The following is a 14978-nucleotide window of genomic DNA, read 5'->3' on the forward strand; positions in this document are numbered from 1 at the left end:
CTTGTGTGACCGGGGCGGCAGAACACACATGTCTCAAAGATATTTGCATTTGGAGTAAAGGATCTGGATTTTTATTCATGATTAGCTCACATGGTTCCACCAGTTGAAAGCGAATAACACAAACCATATGAAAATAAAATATGCTCTTCTGCTATAACATGTGTTCCTTAGATTTTCATTACATTAGCCGGGGATACAAACAACTATATGTCACAAGGACAATCTGTGTCACACAGTGCAGTGGAGTCGTTATCATCTAAACCAAACATGATTATGTCAAATACTGCATGTGTCACTTCTCTGTTCAAAAAGTTTTCTTTATACTAAGTTTCTATCGGCTGAATCACACATTCATTTTTTTTTTCAACAGGCTTACTCAAGGCCGATAGTCAAATGGAAATCAGCTAACAAAACCATTACACTGTATTTCCACTGATACACAATACGCGTTGAAACATAATTAAAATATCTCTAAATCTCAGCGTTGAGTCATCCTGCTTTCCCATAGTCCCTCACGCATGTTCCTGTGAAATCATGTGATTCCCGAGAACCTGAGTCACACGTTTTGGAAACGTCTTGGCTGTATATTCGAAATGAGTGGCAGCCGTAATTCTCGCTGTGGTTTGACAGCCGTTCAAAATAAAGTCCATCACTCTCGGCTGCTGTAACTGTTGCAATCTAATGACCCCAGGAGGATGGAGTGACTCTGAGTGATTTACTCACATATTGTGTACACCGGTTGTTGAATTGATTGACAGATTTCCTATCTGGGAACTGCTGCATTGACTGGTTTTAATTGGAGTTTGGCTCCCTGTAACCTATTCCTCCCACTCACTGTAAATAAAGGTTAATGAAACAGCCTGTAGGCAAATGACAAGAGAGGGTTTTACCTTTGTGCGCTTGTGACATTGCTACCTGCAGAATGAGGGGATAGTGTAAAGGTATAATATTTGCTTTACACCTTTTAAAGAACAATGATTAAGGGACCAAACACCAACTAGAGGACCCGTAATGCATATTTAAACTTTTTATGCAGCCCATCAACCAACTTGCTTATTATTGAGCCAAACAGAAAGTCGCTTGAAAATTAACAGCCAGAACTCTGTGATCTCAGAATAAAGGGGAGATCACACTCTACACTTAAAGGACCTCTGTGATGCCCATAGATCACTATTCATTTTAATGATGGAATCTGCTTTCTAACGGAGTTGTGAAATATGATTAATCTAAGTCTGTAATATTTTGAAGAGGTAAGCCCGCTAGCAATGCCCACATTGTTTCAATTAAGCCTTAATACAAAGAATTCTCTAAATTCTGATTATCCCTCACTGAAGTTATGAAAAGGATGTCAATGAATCATCGCACATATATTTCTCTGGCATGTGCAACTCATGCAGTTCATCATGGACTCTCCAGGAAGCGCTGACAGTCACTGAGTCACTTGTTGAGCATTGTTGCAGACCACACATAAGCCTGTTAAGTGCTTGAACCTGCAGAGCGACTTTAGATTTATTGTATGCATAATTACGGTTATAGTTTGTTATGAAAATCTTCAACTGCTAGATAAACTAGATTTATAATCTGTAAGGTACAATAACACTTATTATTTTTGTTTTATTTACGAAAGTTTGACCTTTGACATCTTCCAGAGTCTGGAGAAGCAAACAAATGTCAAGTAGCTCAAATAAAACCCAGATATTGTAGCTTTGAGTTACAGTGTTAATAGCAAACAGGCAACTTGTTTTAATACCTGTGAAATTGTTTGTTAGTTCTCTTTGAGGCAGGGGAATACTGGTGAAACCGTGATTTTTCAAGCATTAAAAGTGTGTTTGTTTCTGTTTCTGTCTGTAAATAGGTAAAGATGTTAGTCTTCATAGGTAAAGTGATTCATTTTTTTTCCTCCACAGCCCAAGTGGTTTAACTCTAGGAAAGGAATCGGATTTCCCTTTTCTAGTTCACCGGAACTTCATTCAATTGTGTATTCATACACATGCCGTAGACCTTTATTTCCTCTTACTTTGACATCATAACCCGCATATTATTATTCAATATGGCGTATTATCACTTCTGGGGGTAAATAAAATTCGAAAACCTTGACAGCATCTCGAATTAAAGACGATATGTGATTTTAGTTTCTATTTTTTCCGAGCGCTCGGCAGGATATGCCACCGCTGGAGTTGTTCTCCGGTCTATATAAAGGCGCCGCCATCTTACATTATCCAGTCTGTGCTGTTCCGGCCGAGTAGTCACCGCCTATCTGTGGAGGGAGTGGACGAGGACTCCCCGCTGACTCTCGCCTTTACATTTTTTTTTCCTCCAGTTCTTTTCATTTTCGCTCCCATTTCTGAGTCGTTTTTACTCTCCGGGACGCGAGTGGACGGGCGTGCAGTGTTGACAAGGGTAGGCATTAATTTTCAAACTATGGCGCCACTCAGTTTTTGTCGCTCTTGTGTTGCCCGGCTCTTCTCTGTGAATGCCAGCAGAACTGGAGACGGCGGTGGTGTGCGGGCCGACCGGGGGATGCTGCCGCAGCTAGCCGGCCACACAGCCGCTTTTCACGGCAGATATGTGGGACATGCCAGCCGCCGCCTAATGGGGACATACCTTTTATTTTACCAACTATGCTCAATGACCTCAAATTGTTTGGTGTAATCTAGACAACTGATTGCAAACGCTAGACGCACGGGATGGATTTTTTTTTTTATCGCCTCCGGTTTGTTTGGGAAACCTTTTGGGATTTTGGGAGTGGAGCCTGATGTTGTTTGAGTGCGTTAGCCTAACTATTAGCAACACTAATGCTAATAGCTTTAGTTTTGCCTTCTGGTTTTTACAGCTGTTTTTACTTTAACGCGCTCACCGGGGGATAAAATAATAATAATAATAATAATGAGGAATAAACTGTGACATTATACCTTGAACACACGTGTGGCTTAAAGTTAGGACTCAAGAGTTAATAAAGTAGGGTTAACATTTGAAGTTTGCCTTTTACTTTGTAAGCTTATATGTATATATTCAAAAAAAGTGAGAAAGTGGCTTTTTTGCTTACACAAAACCCCCAAAAGTTGTATTAACGTGTTACGTTTAAGTTTTTCTTTTCGGTCGTGGGCCTGTGATAGTTTGTTTTCCACTCGTCCTTTTAAACAAAGACCGACAAATTCCTTGGGAGGAAGACGAGGAGGAGCCAGAGTGTGAAATCTGAGTCGGTGGTGTTGAAGCAGGAAAGTCGGAGGCAGCTGTGGAGAGGAGCGTGGGGGAGGCAGCGTGCTTATTGTTTGTGTAGCTGGGTGGAGTTTTTTTTTTTAAATTATTATTATAACTATTAAATGTTATACACAATAGGCATATTTGCTTCTAAGCTTGCTCCCTTTATGCGGAGTGAGATGGTTTTATAGCTGGAGGAAGTCTGCACGGCGGGGAAAGTTGGGATACGTCCCTGCTTCCTGATTCCTATTAAAAAAAAAATAAATACTTTGCTGCGATTTTCGTCAAGGAAGCTGCTGGGTTCATGAGTTGCTTTACGTCCACAGAGCTGTGATCTTCCAAGATATGCGTGCGTGCCATTAATTGTGTTTTGGGTTCATTGGAAAAACAGATGTGGCGATTACGCTGCGGCTCCGCATTTATTTAGTCACGGAAGGTGTGCAGTCGGACTGGTTTATTTTTAAACGATGCTGTGAGAGCAATGCCTTTTCATTAAACTTCCATCTAATGATATCTCAAGTTTCTGCTGCAGAAATCACTATATTTGCCTTTTGCTTTAATGGTTTATCAAAGCATTTACGCGTTTTTTTCCTGCGGTTCTTCCGCTGCACAACGGAAGAAAAAAAAACTGATAAACTTGTCATCTCGTCAGCAAAATTTGGTTTTCAACAAAAAAAAAAAAAAAATGAAGACGGAAACGTGGGTGTGCTAGATCGGAGGCCGTCTGTACCATGTTTTGAGGTAATTCACTTGCAAGAAGACTGCTACAAAGAATTGGTATCTATTGCCACTACCTAATGCAGGCTTTCCGTTTCAAATGACCCACATTTTTATCTGAATTTAGGTGGAAATTAGACTGCAACTAACAGACTGAGGAGGACTTTTATGCTTAAATCATGACATTAATTTACATTTACTAAAAACATATTTTGTGCCAGAAATTCCTTCTGTCTCTATGATTGGATAAGGAAATTACAAATTGTGTAATTCCGAGTCAATGTCAGGTTTATATATATATTTTTTTCCTTTTAAGTCAAAACAATTTCCCATTTAAAATTATGAATTATTGAGCAAAACAGTGTCAAAGTCACCTTCACGAGGAAGTCCCATGGATGCTTTTCCTGTTTCTCCACAGGCGCCCATCATTGTGCAGCAGACACACAGATTAAAGCCCTGCAGCGGCTGCAGGCACTGGGCTCATTGTGTTGTTGGCAGCCAGCAGTGAGTGCTGCTGACCCTGCACATTACACAGCTAAGCCCGTGGCAGCTCCCCTCTCTCTGCCTGTGCCAGTAACGCAGCTTGTTTGGGTCATTTACTCGTATGGATATATTGAACTCCCGGTGTTTTTTCACCTGAGAGCAAATGGGCTGTGCAGGAGTTTAGATGGATTTAGCTCATTTGTAGTCGTGTCCTCGATAAACGCGTTGCTTCTTTAACCCAGACGCCGCATTTCCTTTTATAAAGTAATTTAATATCAACGTGACAAGGGGAAAAAAGTTAAATTAACTTCTCTTAACCCTAAATCACTTTGTGGTAGTCTGACTCAAATTTGCTGACGGGGTTTGACTCCAGCTAGAAACGGATGTTAAGTTTCCACAAATTAAGAAAAAAGTCAATATTCGCAGGGTATTTCGGCTGAGGTTTTCCTTTGCTCTGAGGTGGAGATACAGATTTTCTCCACACTTGCTTAGCCAGCTACAGATGTTTATAGGTGATTGGTTGCGAGGGCATCACAGTGGACCTGTTGAAATGTGTTTGGTCATGGATGTGGTCCATGTTGCTTTAGGCCTGTTCCTCACTGAAACGCTCTCTGCAGGATCAACTACATCTGAGTGAACCCTGCTGGTCTAAGGACCAAGCCTCTTGCAGAATATTTCTCTTTAACGTAATAATTAACACTATTCATGCCTGTTTGCAGTCGTCTCTGAAGGCCTGGAGGAGTATTTTCTGTGCTGTACATAGATCCAGCCTAATGCGTGGCATTGTTTATCCCAATCAGCTCTACGAGGCACAGTCAACCAAACAATCCGTCCAAAAGAAACACCGTAGTTTTCTTGTTTCACATTTAATTGCCCGTTACACCGTAGTCGGCTGAGTTTCTGTGCTGCATTCAGGGCCAGTGTCACAGACGGGACACTACTCCCAGTTACCCGGTCTTGTGCTGGAGCGGTGTGCCCTGTTATTTGAGCGACCGTGGACAGCAGTGCTGTGGTTAAACTTAACTTCAGAGGGCGTCAACGGTTCATTTGTGTGTGTGTGTGTGTGTGCACATTGCCTCAGCTACACTGTGATACCTGCTTGATGGACTTGATCTAACACATGGTCTACTTTTCTTCAGCTCCCCTGGGTGTATATTGCACAAGACAGCCATCCGACTCTGGTGACTGGTGTGTCACCCGGTGCTCATCTGGTTTCAATTATAAGCCTTTTAACTGGACCAGGCACAACCCTACATATTGTGTTACACATCTGGCTTCAAAGAAACCGTTCGTTCAGATTTTTGTGGCCGGGCTTCTTGCTTGATGTCTAGGAAAGCTTACTGTAATGAGTTTGTGTGTGTGTGTGTTTAAGTTCAGAGCCTGACTTTACGGTAAGGCTGCCATTTGTGCGTCTCAGTTGGAGGCCAGATTTTGCTTGTTTGCCCATCAAAAAAAAAACTCTTGGGCTCAGTTTCCAAAGCCAGATGTCATGAACCACTCTTCCACCAGTTGTGAATCATAAACGGTTCTACTGTGTGCTTTGATTGTATGTTTGATTTGTATGCAGGGCTTGTATGGGACATGTGGCTCCCATTAGGCCTGCGCTGGGTTATACAAGGGCAGGCCTGCGAAGCTGGAAGGATGGCGTGTGAACAGTGAATTTGAGTTGGTGCCTTTGTGGTTAGAGGCAGCAGTCTCGGAGCCTGACTCGAGATTGTTTTTTAATGACACAGCTGAGTGAAGGTGGCGTGGGCGTGAGAGGAGGGAAGTTATTCGGAGCCGTAGTTGGGTGTATTTGTGCATTTAACTCCACACACTCCTACACGTCGACACTGGGATCCACGTATGACTGATTTCTACCACTCTTCGTCTGCTTTGTGTTTTTGCATGTCTACATCTCTGAAATCTTGATTTTTTTTTTTTTAGTTTCAGTTTACACTCCTATGTCTCTGATGCACAAATTGTGTCTGAACAAATGCTATGGTGAGGGTTTTTTGAAAACGTGGCATTTGTTAACTCCTCAAGCAGATTGTGTGTTGTCATCTTTCTGTATAAACCTGGTGTTTCTTGTTTTTGTGTTAGTGAACTCAATAATTCCTCTGTAATTCTTCTCTTTTGCTACTCGGTTCAGTTCCCTCATTGCATTGTATCATTCATATACTACGTGCACTAAATGCAGCAAGTATCTGTGAATGAACGGCACCAAGATATGAAATATTAAACTGCTTTTCTCAGCCACAACATTGGGACTAGTATAGACGTGCACATACGTAATTGCTCCTGCTCACATGTTGATATAAAATTCTAGAGGGAAACTCTCTGCAAAATATAATGGTAAAAAAAATCTATATACATCCCATTAATCTTCCTCTTCAGTGTGTCCCCCTCGCGTATACTTGTCATAGAAATACAGCACAATGTGTGAAGATTGTTGCACTTTTCCTGTGTTGTGCTGAATGTCATTGTTCGTAGCTGGCGTACAAGTTGCAGCTTTGGTCGTAACTAGTTGACTCCAGGAGGGACTGCGTCATTAGTCACCTCTGCTCTTGTTAGGTTTGTTGTTGTAGTCGTTTCCAGTGTGATTGAAAGGGATTTAGTTTCTGTGTTCATGCTGAATTCATCTCGTGATAACCACGGACGTGCTTTTTGAAAGGGTTGGACTAAAGGATTTCCGACTCCATGGATACACGGGCCGTGTTTTCAGCCTCATTTTTGTAGGCATTTTCCATTTTGGTGCATTACTGTCATAACATTTATCTTTGAGTATGAATTGAAAATACCTCTCTTTCAATTTTCCCTTGTTTTTTCCTGAATTAATCCCCTTTTGCTCGCTCTGCCTCTCTCCTGCCATTGCCAGTGTTTACTTTCCTGCAGAGTGTGGTTTCGGCTTCAAAGCCAGTGCAGGAATGCCTATGCCCCCCTCCCTCCTCATCATGCCTCTTTTCTCTCCACCCAGTGCTCCACTTCCCCTGTCCTTTCTCACCTAAATAGTTGTGTAGCTGCTACACTTAATGGCGGCTTTGTGTGTGTGTGTGTGTGTGTGTGTGTTTGGCTTGGTTTAAACGGGAAAGACGGAACCCAAGCAAGGGAGGAGACGGGAAAGGAAATAACTGGGAAGTCACTTCTCTGGGCTGTTTTGAAACCAACACTGCCATTAATTGGAGTCTTTTCCTGCCTTTCTTTGTCGTGATCTTGTCTGTTTTCTGGGTGACAAAACCTGAGGTGCTACTCGGGCAGTTGAACTGATTTTTACTTTTTTTCTGTTTCAGATCAGGAAGCTGTGTCGGCCGAGGTTTGAGAAAGGAACATGGCTTCCCAGGGTGAGCTAAGCGGACGCATTCACTCTTTCTTGTTCACCTTCATGCCTCTCACATTTTCTCGCACTCATGCACTGAGGGCGTCTTTTCTCGGAGCAGATCTATGCTCTCATTAGCCCGCGGTAAATTAGTTATTGATTTCAACATGTAAAATAAAACCTGAGAGTCTTATACTGGTAAATCATGCTTCAGTGAACTATAAAAACATCAGAACATAATGAGATGAGAAGCAGGGCACAGACCTGTTCACTGTAGTGACTCTTTAGCACAGTTAATGTAGCTGGTAACATGCACAGTCCTTTTCTAGAGGACAAATGCTGTTAAACACATTTCATTTGACCTAAAGTTAACCTAAAATTAACTCAATGCAGTGTTTGAAATTAACTTTTTAGATTAAGCTTCTGCAAATTTAGTATTTTTACACTTTTTTCTCTTCTCTTTTCCAGCTGATCTGATGGAACTAGACATGGCCATGGAGCCAGACCGTAAGGCAGCAGTCAGTCACTGGCAGCAACAGTCCTACCTGGATTCAGGCATCCATTCAGGGGCCACCACAACCGCCCCCTCTCTGAGTGGAAAGGGCAATCCAGAGGAAGACGATGTTGACAACAACCAGGTTATGTACGAGTGGGAGCAGGGCTTCAACCAGAACTTTGCCCAGGATCAAGTACAAGGTATGATATAAACCTGAACAATTCCATTTAAACAGGTTTTTATGACGTCTTGACTGGTTAATGTAACAAAAGCTGTTCCTCCGTCTGCTCTAGACTTAGATGGACAGTATGCCATGACCCGTGCCCAGAGGGTACGTGCGGCCATGTTCCCCGAGACCCTAGAGGAAGGCATGCAGATCCCCTCTACACAGTATGACACAGCGAACCCCACCAACGTCCAGAGGCTGGCAGAGCCCTCGCAAATGCTCAAACATGCCGTGGTCAATCTGATCAACTACCAAGATGACGCCGAGCTGGCAACCAGAGCCATACCAGAACTCACAAAGCTACTCAACGATGAGGACCAGGTAATTAATTCTCCTTCAAGTCATACTGTTCCTTTGCCCCACACCTCCCACTGATATCAGTAACATTTGTGTCGGGGGGCCCCTCCAGGTCGTAGTAAACAAGGCGGCAGTGATGGTCCACCAGCTTTCAAAGAAGGAAGCTTCTCGCCACGCCATCATGCGCTCCCCTCAGATGGTGTCTGCTATTGTCAGGACCATGCAGAACACAAATGACGTAGAGACGGCTCGCTGCACCGCAGGGACACTGCACAATCTGTCCCATCATAGAGAGGGACTGCTGGCTATCTTCAAGTCAGGAGGGATTCCAGCTCTTGTTAAAATGCTTGGGTATGTAGGTGGTTGGACATTTGTGATACTATTCCATTTTCAAGTGCAGTATGGCAGGAAGTATGACTGTGTAGTGGCTTGGAAATCATCTCACTACTGTTTCTGAATGGAAGCAACTATGGTTTTAGTCGAGACAAACTGGAATCTCATCTGTAACTAGCAGTTAATTGACAACAGTAAACATAATTACTAGATTGTCTCTTCCAGTCATCTAATAATCCAGTTTCTTGTGCAGTTCACCCGTGGACTCTGTCCTCTTCTACGCCATCACCACCCTCCACAACCTCCTCCTGCACCAAGAAGGAGCCAAGATGGCCGTTCGTTTAGCTGGCGGTCTCCAGAAGATGGTGGCTCTGCTCAGCAAAACCAACGTCAAGTTCCTGGCCATCACCACCGACTGTCTTCAGATTCTGGCCTATGGAAACCAGGAGAGCAAGGTGGGTTTGGGACGGAGAACGGTTCTGTAGTCACAAGAAATACTCTGGTTCACATCAGCATCTTCAAAGCGAATACTTAACTTTATGTGTGTTTTCTCTTTGTGTAGTTGATCATCTTGGCCAGTGGCGGCCCACAGGCGCTGGTCAACATCATGAGGACTTACACCTACGAGAAGCTGCTGTGGACCACAAGCCGTGTTCTCAAAGTTCTGTCGGTGTGCTCCAGTAACAAGCCCGCCATTGTAGAAGCTGGTAGGTTTCTATGTACATGTCACATTTAAATAGCCGTAACCTGATATGAAGTGTGTTTTCAGCTTTTTCATGTGCCACATGTGATAAATGCTTCGTTTCCATGTTTTCCCTCTGTCCAGGAGGCATGCAGGCCCTGGGACTCCACCTGACAGACCCCAGTCAGAGACTGGTCCAGAACTGTCTCTGGACTCTCAGGAACTTATCAGATGCTGCCACCAAACAGGTGATGAGTCCATCCGTGGTCAGTGAAAGGCATTGTTCAGCAGATACTAAAGCACATCTTTGAGTAAACTAGTATTTATTATGTGTGTTTGTGAGAGTTGTGTTCTTATTTCCATGTATTTGCTCCCCAGGAGGGAATGGAGGGTCTGTTAGGGACCCTGGTGCAGCTGCTCGGCAGTGACGACATCAATGTGGTGACATGTGCTGCTGGCATCCTCTCTAATCTGACCTGCAACAACTACAAGAACAAAATGATGGTCTGCCAGGTGAGTGCAGTCAGATATTAAATGTGATTGCTCCTGTCTGCACTTAAGTTCAGATTAATCGGATATATTTTCCTAGTTACACGAATCTCTGATGTTTCCATTAATCTGTCACTACCTTTCCAGGTTGGAGGTATTGAGGCACTGGTGCGCACAGTGCTCCGGGCTGGAGACAGAGAAGACATCACAGAGCCAGCCATCTGTGCCCTGCGTCACCTTACATCTCGACACCAGGATGCTGAGATGGCACAGAACGCTGTCAGGCTGCACTACGGCCTGCCTGTGGTCGTCAAATTACTGCATCCGCCGTCACACTGGCCTCTCATCAAGGTACACACACACACACACACAGACCTGTCAGCCATGTGAGCTGCTCTCCAGGCCGTGATGCCTCCAGTCAGTTTGCACTTCAACAAAGTCTGACGCAAAAATAACAGGCTGAACTTTACAGCTGCAAGTTCGTTACATTTGTAGCAGTTTAACACCCTAACACGCTAAGAGGAAGTAGCAGCACCACTTGTCAGACAAAAAGACTGATGAAAGATGTCTAGAAACGGTCTTCTGAAGACAAACGCGGTAAAACTGAGACGTGACTGTTCCTTCATCAGGCTACAGTCGGTCTGATCCGTAACCTGGCTCTGTGCCCTGCAAACCACGCCCCTCTGAGGGAGCAGGGCGCCATCCCCAGACTGGTTCAGCTGCTGGTCAGAGCACACCAAGACACACAGAGACGCACCAGCATGGGAGGCACGCAGCAGCAGTTTGTGGTGAGAACAAACACACACATGCTGGTTTCTTTTCAATAAATTCTGCAATGTATGTCATGCACCATGTTGTGAATTGCAACTGCATGTTGCTAAAGGTGTGATTGTGTTCTTAGGAGGGAGTTCGCATGGAGGAGATTGTGGAGGGCTGCACAGGAGCACTTCACATCCTGGCCAGAGATGTGCACAACAGAATAGTCATCAGAGGCCTCAACACCATTCCACTCTTTGTACAGGTAGGTCTTCAGTGTGTGTACCAGGAGGCTCCGTCTGTTACGTCTTGAAGCTGTTTTCACACATCAGCTTTGAATAATATCTAGACCAGATTCTCCTTTCACACACGTAGCTGCATTTCCGTAAACGTGATATTTCTGAAATTTTGATTAACTTCACTTGCAAGTTCAGAAGGTGTTTTGTGAATCAGCTGCAACTCGTGAATTCTTGTCTCACGATATCTTATAATTCTCTTAAATTCTTATCATGTGAGATTTCGCTTTGAGGAAGGTTGACTTCAAATGAACTGGTCACATGACTCCCTGCATCATCTCCTCCAAACCACCTCATGAGAGTGTAACAATGTTTTAGTGATGTTTAAGAGGTCTTTTGAAATTGCATGACAGGTTTTTTATGCTGATATGGTTTTGCGAATTTCTAGGTGTAATGGAAACACGGCAATCGCTGCTTGTACTTGATTTAGTTCATGCGAGCGGTGGTGCCTTTGTAGAGCGTGGAGGAAAGTAGGACATAAAACGCCTGACCTAAACAGTCCTGCGCCCTGCAGACCCGCTCTCTGCACACACAAGCTAAAGTTCAGTCTGAAGTTCGAGGCATTCGTGCTCTCGTATCGAGCTTTTCTGGGTCATGTCAAACAAAGTTCAGGGTTCAAGTGCATGTGTGAAAACGGCTTTAGGTTCTGTTCTCTTCAGGCTGAGAAGGCCTCACTGATCCCTCCCTCTGTTTGTGTGCAGCTGTTGTATTCTCCCATTGAGAACATCCAGCGTGTAGCAGCAGGCGTCCTGTGTGAGCTGGCCCAGGATAAAGAGGCTGCCGAGGCCATTGAGGCTGAGGGAGCCACTGCCCCTCTCACAGAGCTCTTACACAGCCGCAATGAAGGAGTCGGTATGTACACAAAAACACGTATTTACAAAATGACACCAGCCACATAATGGCTACTTTTAAGCATGCAGAAGAGTAGAAATGCACACAGGAATTCTGTCCTTGGTCCTTCCAGGGACAAACAAAATAAGATTAATGCTTCACTCACGTTAAAGCTCTGATAAGCTATATAGTACTTTCCCAAAATGTCATGCTGCGTTTCACCGGTGGACTCTCCCATCTTCTCTCAGCCACATATGCAGCAGCAGTTTTGTTCCGTATGTCAGAGGACAAACCCCAAGACTACAAGAAACGCCTCTCGGTAGAACTCACCAGCTCACTCTTCAGGACAGAACCCATGGCCTGGAACGAGGTAAAAAAATGAAAAAAAAAAAAAAAGGAGTGGGAGTATGTGAGATGAGCCGAAGCTTGTGTGTCTGTCGGTGGCCGTATTTAAACTGCTGCTCGTTGTCTGTGTCTTTCTCTGCAGACTGGAGACCTGGGTTTGGACATCGGAGCTCAGGGAGATCCTCTGGGCTACAGACCAGAGGGTAGGTCACCTCCTCACCTCTGTGTGGCTGGGACACTGCCAGCTTAAAAAAAAATAAAAATACTTGAGCAGTTTTTAAGTAGGCAGTCGATCCTTGCTGCTAAATGTGATTGAGTTTATTCCAGTAGCTGTAAAGGAGTGCAGTGCTGCTGCTTTTAGTTGTTGTCACAGTGGCCGTCTACTGTACCAGGACCTTGGACTGTGTACTGATCCGTAGGCTACTGATTTTAATTTCCATTCCTCCAGCACAAACTGCTTTAATTCAATCCAAACCGAGACTTAATGTCCTCGACCTGCGTGCTGCAGATGTTTTTTGCCGGTCGCTGTAAACTGTAAACTAAAGGGTTGATGTGAATACACGTCAGCCATGATCTGGTCTAGTGTGCTGGAGGAGGGCTGGTGTGCTGTGTTGCTGTGCAGTGTTACATTAAATGATCATACTAGCGTGTGTCAGCTTGGTTTGTTAACATGCTTCTAACAACTGCTCTGCTTCCCCTGCCTCTCCATCCACTCCGTCCACTCCATCCTCCTCCAGACCCAAGTTACCGTTCCTTCCATTCGGGAGGTTACGGAGGAGACTCGATGGGCATGGAGCCCATGATGGACCACGATCTGGGTGGAGGCCACCACCCTGGCCAGGACTACCCCCCTGTAGAAGGTCTCCCTGACCTGGGACATGCCCAGGAACTGATAGAGGGGCTGCCACCTGGCGACTCAAACCAACTGGCCTGGTTTGATACCGACCTGTAAATACTAAGACCAACATTACACTACACTTTCTACTAGGTAAGATTCACTTCGCTCTCTACTCTGTTGCCACCTGTTAGATGAAAAGAACTGGAGCCGTGTCTAAGACGAGAAGGATCCTGAAGGTTTTTGAGGGGGAGGAGAGTGGATTCTGGCTTGTTGCATGTTCAGACTGCTTCTAATTGCAAAGCTGTGTGATGTGGTGTACTTGATGTTACTTGGTGTTTTGATCTGTGCGTGTGGTCCTCCACCGCCTCCTCCTTTTCTTACGCTCCTTTCTCTCTTCCCTTCAGCTGTATCATGTGATCTGGATGAACCTGCATCGTGATTCGCCCATATGGAGGAGGCGGGGTTTCAGAAAGTGCCTGAAGATGACTCAACAACAGCAAGCAGAGTTTCCTGTCTATGGGAACTCCATTGGGACAAACTAGATTTTAGCGCGGTTCGGTTCTGGTCCGTCAGCCTGATGGGGGGCTGGCTTCAAATCCTGACGTGACACAAAGATTTTGATCTCAACGATTGGTTTTCAAAAACCCTTTTATGTATTTCGTTTTTCATTTTTACTTCTTTCGGTTGTTTTACTTTTTTTTATTCCGTTTTCCTTAAGTCTGTAATGGTACAAACTGAATCTAGCTTGCTTTTTTTTTCCATTATTCTGAATTATGATACTCATCTCTTGTTTTTGCAGTCCCTTGTATTTTAAGTCTCTGGTAGTGTTGAGTTTTTTAGTGGTAATGCTCCATCCAAGTAAAGAATCTGATCACATTTTAAATGGTGTCCAAACACTAAAGTTAATCAGTTGAATTGTATTCTGATGATCAAGTGTAACATTGTGTAGCTTTTGTATAAAAACATGAATTGGAAGTCATGGTCCAAATATCAAGCTATTTTCTTGCTTTAAAGGGGGACACTGACGTGTCTCTGCTGTTCCAAAGGGGGGTGTAGCTGACCTAGCTGGGTGGGAGAGTCTGAAAGGACGGGGGGTGGAGAAGGGATCTTATTGGTCTGCTGTTACTAAGGAGAGGGGGGTAGTGAGAGGAGCTGGTTGCTGTAGCCTGCTGTGTTCTGAAACAATAAAAATGGACTGTCATTTCACCTGGACGCCTCCACGTCTCATTTCAGCCTCGTCTGAGGATTCGGTTGGTTACACACTTCAAGGACCAGGGGGTATAGTGGGAACCATTATGCAGCGACTAATTTATAACAAATTAGACTAAAACTAACTCCACCATCTCCTGATATAAGAAGGCAGAATCGTTGTTTATCTCTGATGGCACTGAGAGTCCATGTGAGCAACACACATGATCACAATAACACAGGTGTGTCGGTTTTACACGTCTAATAACAGCCAGGCACCGAGGCGACAAAACCTGATCTGCCAACTGTGAAAACAAGGTCTGGCCTGCAGGTTGGCAGGAGGCCGGGTCTGTTCGGTCGTCCTCTTGTGAAATCGTTGTCAAAAAATGCTGTCGAACGAGGTGGATGATATGAGATGAGTGAACGGTGACAGCTGTGTTGGCTGCGATTAGTCAGATTTGCATGTGAAGCTGGAATGCGGGGAATTCGGAGGCCGCCAGCGGTG

General features: G+C 44.4%; 1 protein-coding gene across 3 annotated transcripts; it reads left to right on the top strand.

The window, feature by feature from the left end:
- Window positions 1-2207: 2207 nt before the first annotated feature.
- Window positions 2208-14491, top strand: ctnnb1 (catenin (cadherin-associated protein), beta 1). 3 transcript variants are annotated; one of them, XM_047598239.1, is made up of 17 exons: window positions 2208-2400; window positions 7671-7721; window positions 8165-8392; window positions 8486-8739; window positions 8828-9066; window positions 9302-9503; window positions 9611-9755; window positions 9875-9996; window positions 10109-10243; window positions 10367-10570; window positions 10849-11007; window positions 11121-11240; window positions 11973-12123; window positions 12351-12472; window positions 12590-12650; window positions 13185-13435; window positions 13690-14491. In XM_047598239.1, exons 2-16 carry the CDS (start codon window positions 7709-7711, stop codon window positions 13397-13399), a joined length of 2370 nt encoding a protein of 789 aa, XP_047454195.1. In that variant the 5' UTR covers window positions 2208-2400; window positions 7671-7708; the 3' UTR covers window positions 13400-13435; window positions 13690-14491. The 3 variants fall into 3 exon arrangements, with proteins under 3 accessions (XP_047454195.1, XP_047454196.1, XP_047454197.1); XM_047598240.1 differs by having other exon boundaries at window positions 9875-9978; XM_047598241.1 differs by lacking the exon at window positions 13185-13435.
- Window positions 14492-14978: the final 487 nt, after the last annotated feature.

This window comes from Mugil cephalus, chromosome 11 (genome assembly GCF_022458985.1).
Source record: "Mugil cephalus isolate CIBA_MC_2020 chromosome 11, CIBA_Mcephalus_1.1, whole genome shotgun sequence".
In the NCBI taxonomy this organism is placed as follows: Eukaryota; Metazoa; Chordata; class Actinopteri; order Mugiliformes; family Mugilidae; genus Mugil; species Mugil cephalus.